Source organism: Brachycentrus maculatus, unplaced genomic scaffold (assembly GCF_059751285.1).
Source record: "Brachycentrus maculatus isolate JH-2025_06_01 unplaced genomic scaffold, ASM5975128v1 h1tg000248l, whole genome shotgun sequence".
NCBI classification, from domain to species: domain Eukaryota; kingdom Metazoa; phylum Arthropoda; class Insecta; order Trichoptera; family Brachycentridae; genus Brachycentrus; species Brachycentrus maculatus.
Window position 1 is genome coordinate 276,688 of NW_028280999.1, and position 17,813 is coordinate 294,500.

The following is a 17,813-nucleotide window of genomic DNA, read 5'->3' on the forward strand; positions in this document are numbered from 1 at the left end:
ATATATATATATATATATATATATATATATATATATATATATATATATATATATATATATATATATATATATATATATATATATATATATATATATATATATATATATATATATATATATATATACATATATATATATATATAAATATATATATATATATATATATATATATATATATATATATATATATATATATATATATATATATATATATATACATATATATATATATATATATATATATATATATATATATATATATATATATATATATATGTATATATATATATATATATATATAAATATATATATATATATATATATATATATATATATATATATATATATATATATATATATATATATATATATATATCAGACATCTGGTCATACATACCCTCCGATTACGTAGAATTTTGACATCACCAAATTATATATTTTATGTTTATGAGATGATATATGAAAGGTCATATTAGTATTTATAATTAGAATCAATTTTCATTAAAGCAGAGGAAGACCGACGAAAACTTGGCATGGTCAAGCATTTCAAATACTTGAGAGTGGCAGTTTAGGAGTGGGAATAATCGACGGGTGAGAGGAGATGCATGATGATTAGTGTAGCGTTCTATTCTCTATACCTACCTTTATAGGGAATAGGCGTAAGGTGTTTGAAAATGATGCGAATGCATCGAAACGCGTGTCATAAGAAATAGTGTTATTAACCGAGTAAAACTTATACTAAAAATGGATAGATTTCGCCACAAAAAGACTGCCAAATCAAATAATGAAATTACATAGTTTGTTCTTTATTTATACAAACACCTGGTTGCTATAAAATCGTTTAAAAACCCATATGCAAGTAAAAAAAAATAAAACGCACCCATCCTTTGAAGGATTGATATCAAACGCGCCGACGAGCATCGCACCACATCGCTAATGCATACCACCCTTCAGATAACACCAATCCGTGTATAAATGTTTACCAAGCTACCCGCTGTAGCACCATTACTAGAGTCACCCCGTCTGACGTCAGACCATAGGGGTGGGCCGTCTCGCGGGATTCCGGTAATGGTCATACTGTGTTCGGCGAAATCAATGAAATCATTCTACGATACTTTCTTAGGCAGTTTGTAGGAATTTTCTAGCATATAACACCAGCATGGGTGAAACAACGCCATACTCAAAAGCTGTCTTGATATTTCAACACATCGCTCACTCCTTTCAAGAACGTCATAAATCAAAAATCGTCCATTTTCAGTTATGCATGTTTTCGGAATGCCCAAAAAATGTACTATATCCCAGCAAAAGCGGCATATTTTTAACTTGATATTTACCCGCTACAGGGCAGAAAGTGTTGTTTTTGCATTTTGAAGAAAAGGTATTGTTTAATATTTTTTTTTGAATATACTTAATATTTTTCAAATGGAGAAAAAACCTTTAAATTTTAATTTATTATTAGATCAAAACCAATATTTTTAGCTTTTCCACTTTTTTATTTGACCAGCGACCGGGTTTCGTCGTTACCGACATCACCAGTCTGATGATGTCGGTAACGACGAAACCCGGTCGCTGGTCAAATAAAAAAGTGGAAAAGCTAAAAATATTGGTTTTAATCTAATAATAAATTAAAATGCAATTCCACCACGAAGTGTCAGTGGATAATATAAATCTTTAAATTTTACCTAAAAAGATTGTTGCATAGTAAAAAGTTGAATAAGTGGCTTGATATTTATTTTTAATACATTGTGTTATATTTTTAAACTTTAAAAATGTTCTACTAAAAAATCAAGTTTTTTTTATTTATGACGTTCTTGAAAGCAGTGAGCGACATATGAGGAAGTATATGAAAGTATTGGTATTTACAGGGCTTTCCAGAACCTAATATGATAGTCTGACCATTTACAGGGTTTTGCAAGACTAATTATGGAAATCTTGAATTATACAGAGCTTTTCGGACGTTGACATGAAAGTCTTGGTATTTACAGGGCTTTCCTGGACTTAATGTGGAAGTCTTGGTATATACAAAGCTCTTCAGGGCTTAATATGGAAGTTTGGGTATTTACAGGACTTTCTAGAAGTTGATATGGAAGTCTGGGTATTTACAGGGCTTTTCAGGACTTAATATGGAAGTCTGGGTATTTATAGGGCTTTCCAGGACTTAATATGGAAGTATGATGACATCTAAACATAGATGAAGAAGAATATGGAAGTCTGGATATTTCCAGGAAGATAAAGTGATCACTTTACACATGTTACACATTCAAAATTCTACCCATGATTGAAAACCACAGAACTCAAATCGTCTTGTCACGGGCTATGCTTAGTGAGGCGTTTATAAAAAAATATATAAAATTGTAAAAAAAAATATATTACAATTTTGTACGAAGTATTGTTAAAAAAAGAAATAATAAATAACAAATAAAAAAATTAAATAAAAAAGGCTGTTAAACAAAACCTATTAACCCAGCAATATAAAGTTGTACTCAAACCCATCAAATGTACAAATAAAATAATAACAAGACGGAGCGTGTCAGAACTAGCAATCAATGTGGCGGATTACACCCTGCAACCGTTTGTGCAAGTCCAGGCCGTGGGTTCTAATCCCGATCACTACCCGGGGTACAAATTTCATTAGACCAGGGGTGGAAAGATATTGGATAAATAGGGAGCGATTACTTATTTACATTTAATATCCTATAATTCCTGACGACGTTGCATAGCAGGGGTTGGAAACCGATAAACGTGTTGCTATGTATTTTTTTTAAATGTTGTTACTCACACTCCTGAAGGCGGTAACTGAAGCGGAGGGCTGATCGCCTTTCTTTCATGTGTTAACGATCAAGATAAAACTGCGTTTATATGATGCAATGCCCTATGCACCATCGGATCTGAATAATAAGATGACGATTTAAACACCGGTCTTTCCAGATTTTGTCTAGCTTAGACATGGCACTTTTGGTAATAGCGTAGCAACACTAAAATAAAGCTGGTCAGAAGTTTGATCCACTCCATTTACTTCTATGCTGCTGAATCATGGACCATCAGAGCAGCAGAAAAGAGAAAAATTGACGCCTTCGAAATGTGGTGTTGGAGGCGCGTGCTCCGAATCCCATGGACAGCTAGACGTACCAACGTGTCCATTCGTCAGGAGTTACACTGGGATAGCTTGACTCTGGACAATATCTGTATATGACGGGTTCTTCAGTTCTTTGGACACGTTGTACGTGAGAATAGTTTAAATTAATGATTGGTTTTGATTGGTAGCCAGGAAGAGAAGAAATGAAGAGGAAGATTCCCACACCAAAGGCACCAGCAGGCACCTCGGTGGTTGGAGCGCTACGTGCAGCGCAGTGAAAGAATAACTGGAGAAGAGTCATTGCTTCTACAAGGGTCACAACCCTCAGTAATGAAGAGGGAGAAGAAAAAAATTAAATTCTGTATTTACTCTTTTCACGGCATTTACTCTCCTTTCTATGCCACTAGCAATTTTTTTAAAATAAAGCACGATTAAAGGAACAATTGTTAATTATTCATTGAAAAATTACCAGATTCGTCATTATTTGTATGAATAAATAACCTTCTAAAAATATAAGGAAACACAATTATATAATTAATTTTTTTTCAGTTAATAGATTGGTACACAAACCCTCGGCTTTCGACCCATGGTGTAAATTTACTTAAGTGAGTCGGGGTGACTTTGTTCTGTAATAGACTGACTGATCTTTGATACCCAATTTCGTTTTTGTGAGGGGCGCAAAACAGATTTTCATAAATCGGTTTGATCTACATATGTATTTGCATAACGGGACCAATAACATGGTAGAACGGGTGATGGCTATGTAGTGTTGTACGTCACCAAACTTTAAACTATTCAGACTATATCTTAGATTAATATCGATTGATAATAAAAAATAAAACCCTTATCAGCACCCTAATGATGCATAGGGCACTGCGTCATATAAACGCAGTGTTATCTTGATCGTTTACATATGAAGGAAAGGTGATCAGCCCTCCGCTTCAGGTACCAGTCCAGGGTAATAATATTGAATAAATATTACAGTGAAAAAATCACTTTTATTTATTTTACCCCCCTTGGGAATCGAACCTGGGACCTCCACAACGGTAGCCGAGCGTGCTGACCATTACACCACGGAGGCAGACACGTCAAAGTAATAATTTGATACGTCAAAGTAATAATTAATTTCCCACGGTAGTAATATTTGCATAAAGTGAAAAAAAAACTAATTTATCAATATTGCTTATTATATACTGACCCTTGTCCGCACCCAATTGTGCATAAGGCACTGCGTCAAATTCATGCAATATAAAGTTGATCGGTAAATATATGTTGTTCAGGGTTATATTAAATAAATATTTCAGTGAAAAAAACACTCATATTTATTTTGCCACAAGTATAAATTAGGCATATTTTTTTAAAATAATAAAATTCGATTTTTTACGTGAAATAAATTATGCAGATCAATGTCACCATACACTATCAAAATAATTTAAAACTAACTAATCAAGCATCACGCCGCTTCCTTGCAGGGATAGGTAGAGAGGATAGAACGCCACAACAATATTTTTTGACAACAATCTTCGCCTCATCCACATGCATGCATCTCTTCATACATACCCACCGATTTTACCGATTTCTGACCAAACCATCTTAAACCATTTAAAATATTTGACCATGCCATGTTTTCTACGCCATTCCCCCACTTCTATTGCTATTATTTTTTTTTTTTTACATTTTTCCATGAATGCGACTACATTTTGTAATACACATTTCGTTGTATGGTGATCAGGTTAATATCATATGAGCGTATAGCGGGGTTACTTCGAGCTAAATCATTGCAGGTGGAACTTTAATCTGACGTTTATTCTACACACCGCATTAGGGGATGGTAAATCCTTTTAATATTAAAAATAGGGGTGACTTGTGCGTCATGCTAAACGTGTGGGGCACATGGATGGCTTTATGATGCACTGATTATTAAAAACATGCTCTGTTTTTTTAGCATAGTGCACCCAATAAACACTAAGTCACCCCGGCTTACTCCGAAAATATTTTGTGAAGAAAATAATACGTGTAATATAAATGACTGACATTTTGTACTGACATTTCTTGGTGGAACTGCATTTTATTTTATAAACAAAAAACTAACTAACTAACTAACTAACCATCACACCGCTTCCCCGCAGGGGTAGGCAGAGAGAATAGAGCGCCACACCACTCTGTCCTTGCAAACATTCTTCGCCTCTTCCACGTTCATGCATCTCCTCATACATACCCGCCGATTGTTACTACTCCTAACCTGACCACTTTCAAGTATTTGGCATACCTGATCGTGCCATGTTTTCCTCGGTCTTCCTCTGCTTCTTTTCCCGCTAACATTCGCCTCATAAATTTGTTTTACCGTTCTTTCCTCACTCATTCGTTCTACATGTCCAAACCATCTCAACACACCTTTCTTAATTTTATCGATAATGCTTATCTCAGTTTTGCATTCCTTCCTTATTTCACTATTCGCACATCTGTCATACATCGTCTTGTTACACATTCTTCTGAGAGATCGCATTTCGACTGCATTCAGTCTACTTTCATCCTTCTTTTGCCAACTCCATGTTTCACTTCCATACATTAGAGTTGGAACCAGGACTTCGTTGTGCACTGCCAGTTTAGCTTCCGCTGATAGGTTTTTACAGCGTACATATATATATATATATATATAGTTTTTAAAATTACAAAATTTTGAGTGTGTCCAAATACTTTAAAAATCTCGATTATCTCCAATTAAGAGTTATTTTTACATTGTTTTTAACATCTCAACAGAGATGAAGAAGAATACTAAAACACACTTTATAACAATTAAAAAGAGTCTCGGCGTAAAAAAAAACTTTAGACGCTATCTACATCAAATTTTCGAAATGAACTGAACTCCTAAAACGCTTAATCTTAACTACTTAATTTTGACAAATCATAAAGTTTTAAAACGATTAAATACATGATTTTATCGTATTTTTAATGAAAAATACTAGTTTAGAATTTCAGGTAAAACCGCTAATTAATAAAAAAATAATACGTTGAAAAAATCTTCTAAGCTCTCTCCTGTAAAGTAACAGATTTGCAGATAGAGAACTTTACGTGGGGCCGTCGATATGAAAATGTGTTTTAAATTTTTTTGTGTTTTATTTTATAAAGTATGTGTTTAAAATGTGCCACAAAGTATCTGCGAAAAACATTCAATAAAAGATAATAAAATATTTATTTTAATGGTAAATTTCGAATGAAATTCATATTTTTCCATTGCGGATTTTTCAAGACTTTCGCCTTGGTATCTTTACAAGGCAGAAATGATTTTAGTTGTGTTCGCGCCGACGAGGGTGGCGCAATATATTACAAAACTAATTATAAGGGATGTCGTGACGTAATCCCGTGATTCCAGCCGCCGGTGATTATAGCGAGGGGCGCTGTTCGCGTAGGTGTGCTGTGTACCAGCTACCAGCTACTAGCTACTAGCCACTTCCCTTTCTCCAGATAAATTATCGAGCAAAGGGCTGCAATATTGTGTGAAATAACGAGATTCACCAACCGTTCTGTAGGCTTCACGATATTTTGAGTGCGCCTAGATTCACCAAAACTGACTAACAACTTAGAATTCGTATTCATCTACAGGTAATTACTAAATCTGTTTTAATAAACAATTGTCGATCAAAACAACCGTAGTTTTCGAAACTAGTGTGTGAAATGAATGTATTATGCAAGTGTTTAATTTTCAATGTAACCATTTCTTAAATGTTTGTGGCAAATACTTTGAGGCACATTTTATAAACTTTATTAAATAAAACAACTTTGTTTTAACGATTTTTTATTTTGGTATCGTAAGGGAAGGGTAATTAAATATAACCTAACTTTAAGTGTTTCAATGTTTAAGAATTAGTACATAAATCCTGATGATGATAAGACTGTTGTCGAAACCGGTTGGAAAAAGTGTACCAGTAAAAAAGTGGTTAAAACAATGTTATTTTATTTTATTAAGTTCAAAATAACCATTTAGAACGCCACACCGATCAGTTTTTGCAAACATTCCAAGTTAATATATAACATCTATCGTTATTCCCTTTACATTTAAGAAGATGCTATGGAATTATCTTAATAAATACTTCATCAATTACTCAACTGATGGCTCTACAATCAGCCATACTTTACAAAAGAATCGAAAACGTTACCTTTATACGGAAGGTTCTAAGACTATTACGTTTCGAGAATTAATGCAATATGGATGTTCAATAATGGGCAGAACGGTGAACGTTACACAAGTGTATAAAGACATCGCTTAAGCCAGCCAAATGCCAGGTCGTAAGCCCTGGGATGCTCAAACATCCATCTTCTTTCACATAAAGGGAAGAATGTTTCATAAGGTGAGATACTTTATTTTTAATACAAAAATACTTTTATTTTTATGTTTAATATGATGGTCGTCAGCCCCGGAAATGCCCAGACTTCTATATTCTTCTTCATCTTTGATGAGATGTCAAAAAATAATATAAAAAATAACTCCTATGATTAGAGATAATCTAGATTTATGAACAAGTATTTGAACACACTCAAAATGTTGTATTATGAATACCTACTGTTACAAAAACACCTGGACGAATATTTTACATATGTTTTTAGGCAGATAGATAGCACTCTCGTCAAAATACCACCTGGTTAAAAATAGTACCATACTTATTAATATTAAAAACGAATCATTATCAGAATAAAACCGTACCCAACATAGATTTATGAATCATACTAAGAAGGGGTCAAACCTCGAAACATCTGCTAAAAGTCGGAGTTATTTTAAGTCAATCAATTTTAATTTTGTAATATAATGATTAGATTTCTTCCGTACCAGCGCTACATACAATGAATTATTATTATATATATGTAAATATATATATATATATATATATATATATATATATATATATATATATATATATATATATATATATATATATATATATATATATATATATATATATGTATTTAAATATATATATATATATATATATATATATATATATATATATATATATATATATATATATATATATATATATATACATATATATATATATATATATATAAATATATATAAATATATATATATATATATATAAATATATATATATATATATATATATATATATATATATATATATATATATATATATATATATATATATAAATAATATCTGCGTAATCGGAGGACATGTATGAATAGATGTATGGATGTGAAAGAGGCGAGGAGTGTACGTCAGGATAGAAGAGGGTGGCGTTCCATCCTTTCTGGCTACCCCTGCGGGTATCAAGAATTAATGGCGTTTTTAATGTGAAAAATCAAATATTCCTTTTATATTCTCAATATTATTGATATTTAGAGCATTTACTTCGTTACATTTACAGTGCAGTAAGTGTTTCCTTTAAACATGCTTCATGCCTTACGAGTAGGTTGAAAAATAAGCTTATTTACCATACTCGTTTATTGTTTTATAACCTGCAGTGGCCCTGTGTTAGTTCGTTTAATTTTTTTTATTTTTTTTTTAAATTTCTTATTTGTGTGTTCAGTCTTGTTCCCTACAATTCCAAAACGAGTAATGGAAACTACTCATCGGGTAACTATGTATTTTATATTATGTATGTAATATATTTTAACGTAAATAAAATGCTTACCCATCGGTTTGGTTTATACACAAATACAATTATATATCAACAAAAATATATATCCCACTGAAAATACACGAAAAAGTTTGGTCATTTTTAGAGTTATCTCACAAACAAATCACAAACTACAACACGACAGTAAAATTTTGTTTGTTTTCACTTGTTGACATTAACACTTTCAGATCCGGCAAACATATTTTAAAATATTTTTTATAACATTCTCATAATGGAGGCAGATGAATTTGAAATTCATCGCATCATTATTGGTTATCCAGTATTTGATTGTATGTCAGAAAAAAATCTTTTTCATATAGTTTAATAAATAAATATTGAAAAGTGTGCCCTCGGCACGAGAAAACTCAGAGAGGGAATAATATTGTAAAAGTAACTAAGGTAGGTAGAGAGAATAGAACGCCACACCACTCTGTCTTTGCAAACATTCTTCGCCTCTTCCAAAACATAAGCTCGAATGGAATATAATCAAGCAAAAAAATTATTCTTATTACAACATTTGGGTGCGTTCAAATCCTTGTTCACAAATCAGGGTTTCTTAACAAAATAATTATTTTTGCATTTTGAAATTTCAGCATAGATGAAGACGAATATAAAACTCACAGTAGTTACAGGACTTATGCCCTACCGTAGGTTGATTGGCAAATAATGTTTTGCAATGATAGAGTGGTGTGACTTTCTATTCTCTCTGCCTACCCCTGCGGATAAGCGTCGTGATGGTTAGTTAGTTAGTTAGATATCTCTATTTATAAGTAAACATATATTTTTATTATTTTTTTACAGGACTTTTTTGCATAACTTCTATTAGAGTCTTGTCTGCAGGTAGGATAGTAAGGATAGGGAAGGTAAATGAGAAAAATACATTACAAACAACCAGGCTAATTGAAAATAAATCATTCTTGAATTCATTTTGCAATTGGCAGGAATCGAACCCGTGACGCCAGTTTTACAGTCGAGTAGACACACAACTACGACACGACGTCTGTCAAATATATTTTGACAATATAAAATGAAATCAATAATTTATTTTAAATAAATAAATACATTATAATAAACTAATGTGTTTTTTTGTATGATTTACCCGCAGAAAGCCCATTTTTTAAATAAATATAATAATTCGATAAAAATAATTTATAAAAGTATTTTAACGGTTTTAATGTGTTAGCGATGTTCTGACCGTTTTGACACGTGTTGGTCAAATCTCACACAACTCTGAACCATTCTTCAGACAGACCTTTCAGATATTATCAATTTATTTATTTATTTATTTCATTATTTACTTAATTAAAATAAAAATAAAAGACAAAAATCTGCCGACACTGAGTTTTCCCTTGTCGAAGGAACATTTTACAAATTATACTTTTAATTTATATTTGAAGCACTTTGTGATTTTCCATTTTATAATCAGAACGTAGCTTTGTTTTAAAATCTCTATAAATATTTTATTATAACTTAATTTCTACCGGTTTCGAAGCTAACCGCTTCTTTATCAAGTTTGATTAACACTAAAGTATTAATCAGTCTTGATAAAGTATTAATAAAGATATTTCAGTATCAGTCTTGGTAAAGAAGCGGTTAGCTTCGAAACTGGTAAACATTATAAATAAGTTATAATAAAATGTTTACAGTGATTTTAAAATAAAGTTACATTTTAATTATAAAATTTATATTGTTAGTTACTGTATAAATTAGAAATTACACCATAGTATCACTAGTTAAATTATAAGCTAAAAATAAAATGAAACTGACATTTTCAAGCGTTTCTCATGTATGTGATTTTAATTCAGAATTCTGACCTCGCATACTAATAAAAGAGTTTTTGCTCAACAAAAGCCTCTTTTCATCTCACTAATAGATGTCTCTAGTGAAGTTCTAGTGATTCAAGAACAAAATTTTGAAATTATATAATTTTTAATAAAGAGCAGTGTGGTTGTCATTAATGAGTAGAATTGGTAAATGTTACACGTGTGTAAAGTGATCACTCAAACCAGCCTATGATGGTTGTCAGCCCAGTGAATGCCCAGACTTCCATATTCTTCTTCATCTTTGATGAGATGTCAAAAAATAAAATAAAAATTATAATGTAATTAATGTAATCAAATACGATATGGCTGAATGTCCGACATATTTCAGAGTTTTCCACTTATGAATAACACTTTTATATTTAGTTCAAATTTTAATGACTTTATAGATAGTATAAAAAGGTTGAAAAACTTTAATCCCCCGTAAATGCCGAGACTTCTATATTTTCTTAATCTATGTTGATATGTCCGCCTCCGAAGTGTAATGGTCAGCACGCTCGGCTACCGTTCTGGAGGTCCCGGGTTCGATTCCCAGGGGGGGGGATAAAATAAATATAAGTGATTTTTTCACTGTAATATTTATTCAATGCTACGCTGGACTGGTACCTGAAGCGGATGGCTGATCACCTTTCCTTCATGTGTAAACGATCAAGATAACACTGCGTTTATATGAAGCAGTGCCCTATGCACCATTGATGGGGTGCGGATAAGGGTTCTTTTATTATTATTATTTTGTTGATATGTCAAAAAATAATAATATTTAAAAAAAAACTCTTAATTGTAGATATACAGATTTGTGAACAAGTATTTTGACAAACTCAAAATGTTTTAAGTTTTCCAAAATTTAATTTAACATTTAAGATACAAAAATTAAATTTTACCTGGATAAATACCAAAATGCAATACCAAACAATTCCAACAGAATTTTAAGTATTTGGGAACTAAGTACTTTAACAACCTTCCTACAGACATAAAAAATTGAAGACATTAAAATGCAATAAAAAAAAATTAAGTGTATTTTATATATCGCTAACTCCTTTCAAGAACGTCATAAATCAAAATTCATCAATTTTCAATTGGGCATGTTTTCGGAATGTCCAGAAAATTTACTATATCCTAGCAGAAGCGGCATATTTTAAACTTAATATTTACCCGCCACAGGGCAGAAAGTGTTGTTTTTGCATTTTGAAGAAAAGGTTTTGTTTAATTATTTTTTTTAATATACTAAATATGTTTCAAATGGAGAAAAAAACCTTCAGGTTTTACCTAAAAAGATCTGTTGCGCAGTAAAAATTTCAATAAGTGGCTTGATATTTATTTTTAATACATTTCATTATATTCTTAAACTTTAAAAACGATCTCCTGAAAAAACAAGTTTTTTGATGTTTGACGTTGTTGAAATGAGTATTGTTGAAAGGAGTAAACTAAATATTTTTTAAATGGAGAAAAAACCTTCAGGTTTTATTTTAAAAGATCTGTTGCACAGTAAAAAGTTCAGTAAGTGGCTTGATATTTATTTTTAATACAATGTATTATATTTTTAAAATTTAAAAACGTTCTCCTGAAAAATCGAGTTTTTTATTTATGACGTTCTTGAAAGGAGTGAGCGATATGTTAATCTAAGAAAGAAAAAAAAACATAATTTAGATGTTAAAAAATAAATTGTATTACCGACAAATATAATTAATAAGTGTAAGTCCCTCTCCAAGCACAAGAGTTCAGTCGTTTATTGGAGAGAACTGCGTTTTAAATTTTAAGATTGTAAGTAGAGAAGTTTAGAAAATGAATTAAAATTATTAAATAAAAACTTTTGTAACCTTATTAATTATTATTGTTAAACCTTTCTACTATTATTTGTTATTGTATCTGTTGTATGTAATGTATAAAATTTAGTAGTTAAAAAATTATTGTATTAACATGTAAGTATTTCGGTATATACATATAATTTAAAATTTAAAAAAAAAATCCAGTTATCTTTGAAAAAAAATACAAAAAAAAAAACATTCGAACCCTTATCCGCACCCCGATGGTGTATAGGGCACTGCATCATATAAACGCAGTGTTATCTTGATCACTAACACACGAAGGAAAGGTGATCAGCCCTCCGCTTCAGGTACCAGTCCAGGGTAATATAGAATAAATATTAGAGTGAAAAAATCACTTATATTTATTAGACCCCCCTCTGGGAATCGAACCCGGGACCTCCAGAACGGTAGCCGAGCGTGCTGACCATTACACTACGGAGGCGGACAATTGTCCAAAAAAAATATAGAAAACATTTAATTAAGACTTGACGAATGCTGGACCTCGACATGTGGTGTGTTTAAAACCTCTGACGAGAATTCTCACCTTTTGTACCGAAACAACTTTTAGTTTCCTTCGCTTGGGAACTGATACCTTTACCGATCACCTTTATGGCGTTCATTCCCATTCATTCCTTTACACAGTATTTCATTCACCTTTTAAAATATTCATGAAATTTTGCTAGAATATAACTGACAATGAAAACTTTGCTCAGACTTACCTAACTTAATTTAATGCGTACTGTCGTTTTTGTAAATCAAATTCCCTTTTGTTTTTCAAATTTTTTTACAATAAAAATGACACTTGGGATTTTTTAAGGATTGCGTGGACCTACCCAGACCAATTGAAAATGAATATTTCATAATTTCACTTTACAGTTGGCGGGAATCGAACCCGCAATGCTAGTTTCGCAGTAGGGCGTCTATGCAACTACGCCACGATGCCTGCCGTTTTATTAATTCTATAATATGTCAAATAAAGAAAGAATATCTTATGAATAACAAACTTCCAATGGATAAACGCCCTAAGTCTTTGAAAACACTGTAGTAAATATGTGAAAATCTCTTATTTGTAAATTTAGATTGCTTTTATAAGCAGGGGAATTTAAAATTATATACACTTTATACACTAAAGGAATTTCGTTTAAAAATACCTAATCATATGTACAAGACAGTATTGCAAACTTGCTTATCGTGCACAATTTACAAAATTTTCCCATTATATACTATTTTACACTCCTTTTTTTTAAATAACCTAACATTTAGGTAACTCTGAAATCTAGCCACGGCTTATGCAACACCGTTTAATCATGTCCCTACTCAGGCTTCAACTTTATAAGTTTCATAGCCCATGCGTACTCGTGAGAGGATTTACTCTTTAAGTAATTAATTTTATGTAATTCATGAGTGAAAATTCTAGGCAAAAACACTGGCGTATTTTACACTCCGATGTATGTATATATTCATACATCATTGTGGTGCTGAGATGATTTTTTTCCATGTATGTGATTTCGTAAGGATTAAAACATTACACGGGAGGTGCTAGATGGAGTGTATGACTCAGTATTTCTAAAACAAATTCGCGAGAAATTTTTAAGTCTGTGTTGTGGAATGTTGTTCCTCAACAAAGCCAACCAGATTTGTGTACAAGTATTTGGACACACTCAAAATGTTATGAATATACTTACTTACTTACTTATAACCCTTATCTACACCCAATGGTGCATAGGGCACTGCATCGAATTAACGCAGTGTTATCTTGATCATTACTTACATGAAGGCAAGGTAATCACTCTTGCGCATCAGGAACCAGTCCAGGGTAATATAAAATAAATATTACAATGTAAAATCATTAATATTTATTTTCACCCCCCCTGGGAATCGAACCCGGGACCTCCAGCACGGTAGCTAAACACGCTGACCATTACACCACGGAGGCGGACAAAATATTAATAAATAATAAATTATGAATGTATGTGGTGATAATTTTTTTGAAATTAAAATACATATAATATAATTCATACGTCACTTCATGTACGAGTTCGAGGCAGTATCTATAGGTGATTTGATCAAACTTTTTATTTGGAGAAACCCAGAATTATGAACAAGGATTTTTTTACATGAGAGTTGCATTTATTATTAACCTTGCTTATTTCAAATCAATTCAATTAATTTTTTTTTTCAATTAACATTACAAACAAAAAAAAAATATCGTATACATTAAATACATACAAAAATTTAAAATGTGCAAAAACTATTGCTAAAGGTGTAGAAGAATCCCGCTTGTGTAAGTGTTTATATTTCTATTAATATAGATATCTGTTTAAATTTTAAAACCATAGATTATTTATTTATTCATTTCAACAAAAAAAAAACATATTACATACATAAGTTATATATCCATATAATATTCCCGAGGAGTAATTTCTATTTCTCATTTTGGGACATGGGATTAAGGTTAACAAGACTGGAACACAAATAATAAAGTAACAAAAAAGTTTTTTTTTAAAACTAAGTAACCATCACGCCGCTAGGCAAGAGAATAGAACGCCACACTACTCTGTCTTTGCAAACATTCTTCGCCTCTTCCACGTACATGCATCTCCTCATACATACTCGATTGTTACGACTCCTAACCTGACCACTTTCAAGTATTTGGCACACCTGATCGTGCCATGTTTTTCTCGGTCTTTTAAATAACCAAAACTAATACTAATACATGGCAAAATATAAAAAAAATAAACAGGTATAATGTATAGGCATAAGAAGCATATTTAAAAGAAATAAATGAGAAAAACATAAGGTAAGAAGCATATTTAAAATAAACAAATTTTCTTTGTATTTCAACCCAATCACGTAATCTATTCAAAGTTCCTACCACTGTAAAACCGATTTTTTTGATATTCTGGCAATTTCCTTTTAGCGTTCTTTTACAACTTCGTTTATGGTTAGTCGATAAAAGTAAGTACGTATAAGATCGTCAATATTGAGGGGGGATGCTACCTTTTATGTTTAACACATTCTCCCTACCCATGAGAGAAAACATATAGAATAAGTCTTTTATCTTCTGGTATTGCATTGAATCGATCGATATTGAAATTCCGGCAGTCATTCTGCGTTTCAAGTACCAGCTCAGAATAACAAAATGATCAATATTATATTTTGTTGTGAATAAAATAACTGATCAAATTATAAGCTAGATAAATATTGCAAATCATGTTTTCAGGCGTCTCTCTTATTATGTGAAGTATTTTGGGAAGGAGTTTGCATACATTTAGAAATAAGGGTATCTGTTTAATAAACAGTGCACTCAAATCAACCATAGATGCTTCGGCGAACTTACACATGTAGTGCCGTGTGAATAATGTGATAAACATGAGTTTCAAACATTTAAGAAGTGAGGTTGTCAATCATGGATAGAATGGTTAATAGTACCCACTCGCGTATACATAATCATATAACCACTCTATGACATGTCACAAGCCCTGTAAATTCCTAGACCTCAATATTCTTCTTCATCTATGTTGATATCTCAAATCCTGAGTGGAGAAACACAGATTTATGAACAAGGATTTGGACACACCACAAATGTCGTGAATAACTATGACTTACTACGAGATATAGGAATGTGTGTATCAGTCATGGGTAGATTGGTGAATATTATGCGCGTATAAAATGATCACTACACCAGTCATATGACAGCCCTGTAAATACCCAGACTTCCATATTCGTCTTTATATTTGATGAGATGTCAAAAAATTATATGAAAGATTTCCATCAGTAACTTTTTTTTAAATAAAAAAGTTATGTGAAAAAAAAAATTGGAAGATTAATTCTGGGCCACTTATTTTGTTTGCATACTGCATCTGTCTAGTTCACAAATCGCTCACTCCTTTCAACAACGTCATGTATCAAAAAACTAGATTTTTAGGAGATCGTATTTGATGTTTAAAAATATAATAAAATGTATTCAACATAAATATCAAGCCACTTTTTTAACTTTTTACTGTGCAACAGATCTTTTTCAATAATACATTTTCTTCAAAATGCAAAAACAACACTTTTAGCCCTGTAGGGGGTGAATATTAAGTTAAAAATATGCCGCTTTTGCTGGGATATAGTACATTTTCTGGACATCCCGAACACATCCACAAATGAAAATTGATTTTTGGTGTATGACAAACCCAAAATGTTGTAATGTTACATTTTCATGTAAAATTGTCTTCGTGAATAAATAAATAAATTGATTTATACCCTACGGATGTGGATAAGAAAAATGTGAAAATGCAGATACGACCGTTCGTCAGTGGATCGACGATTGAAGGACCTACGTCAGAGATGAGGTAGCATTCACTTGGGAGGTATTTTAGCGTGTTCATTAAGCCGATTGTGTCGGCAGCCACGAAACGAAATACGTATTGTAAAAAAAATATAACAAAAGATACTATTGTACGCTGGTCACTGTTATCACGTTTTTTACTGACTGGAAAACAAATTTAGTTTTTTGTTAAATTTTATTACCGTCTTGTCCGTACGAAATACGGATGTGAGTTGTAAAATTTAAATAGCTTGTTTCACAATTATTTTTGGCCTACCTGACGAATATCTATCCAGGGGATCTGGGTTCGATTCCCGGAGGAGTCAGTATAAATAAATGTGATTTTTCACTTCAATATTTATTTGATCCCCTTATCCGCACCCCAATGGTGCATAGGGCACTGCTTCAGATGCCCAGACTTCCATATTCTTCTTCATCTTTGGTGAGATGTCAAAAAAATAATGTAACTCCTGTAATTGGAGATAACCTAGATTTTGTGAACAAGTATTTGGACCCACTCAAAATGTTGTAAATAATATAAGACAACCAGGCCTTCTTTGTACGATTGCGGAAGGCATGTGCGAAGGCACAAACTACACAGGACGACTGCGCTTAACGTAGGTACATCAATTGAGTGCTTTGCCAATTAATTAAAAAAAAAAACCTAGGTACATGGACCAAATTATCTCCGACATGTGTTGGAGTGAGTACGCCGAGTTGAAGAGACGGGTGGAGACTTATAATGAAAGAAACAAACCAATCATCAGACAGATGTAACCCACAAAGAAGGATATAATATGGTATATTTGTTACCTGCACTCTGGATTCTGTTAGGCCAATTCTCATGGCAATCTCCTCCCTCATGAAGATGTCAGGATAGTGAGTCTTGGAGAAGCATCTCTCCAGCTCGTTGAGCTGCGCTGGCGTGAAGCGGGTGCGGTGTCGCTTCTGTTTGCTTGGCTTCCCATCCTCCGAGCCGACTTGCGACTGCTGCTGGGGCAGCTGATGAAGATGAGACGGCAGCTGAGGCAGAATGTCGTGGTGTCTCTTGACGTCATCGCAGTCTTTATGCCCTGGAACAGGGGTTTAAATGTTAACAAAATTGCACCAACTACATAAAACTTTTCAACCCTTCGCTGTGTTCAGAATTAATTGTGATAGAT

At 32.2% G+C, this 17,813-nt stretch overlaps 1 protein-coding gene across 1 annotated transcript in view; it reads right to left on the minus strand.

The window, feature by feature from the left end:
• LOC148306157 (homeobox protein orthopedia-like) overlaps positions 1-17,813 on the minus strand; it is a 43,823-nt gene that overhangs the window by 16,415 nt on the left and 9,595 nt on the right. Inside the window, exon 3 of the mRNA XM_088265527.1 lies at positions 17,464-17,723. Coding sequence (XP_088121653.1) covers positions 17,464-17,723 — 260 coding nt within the window. The remainder of the gene's footprint in view (positions 1-17,463; positions 17,724-17,813) is intronic.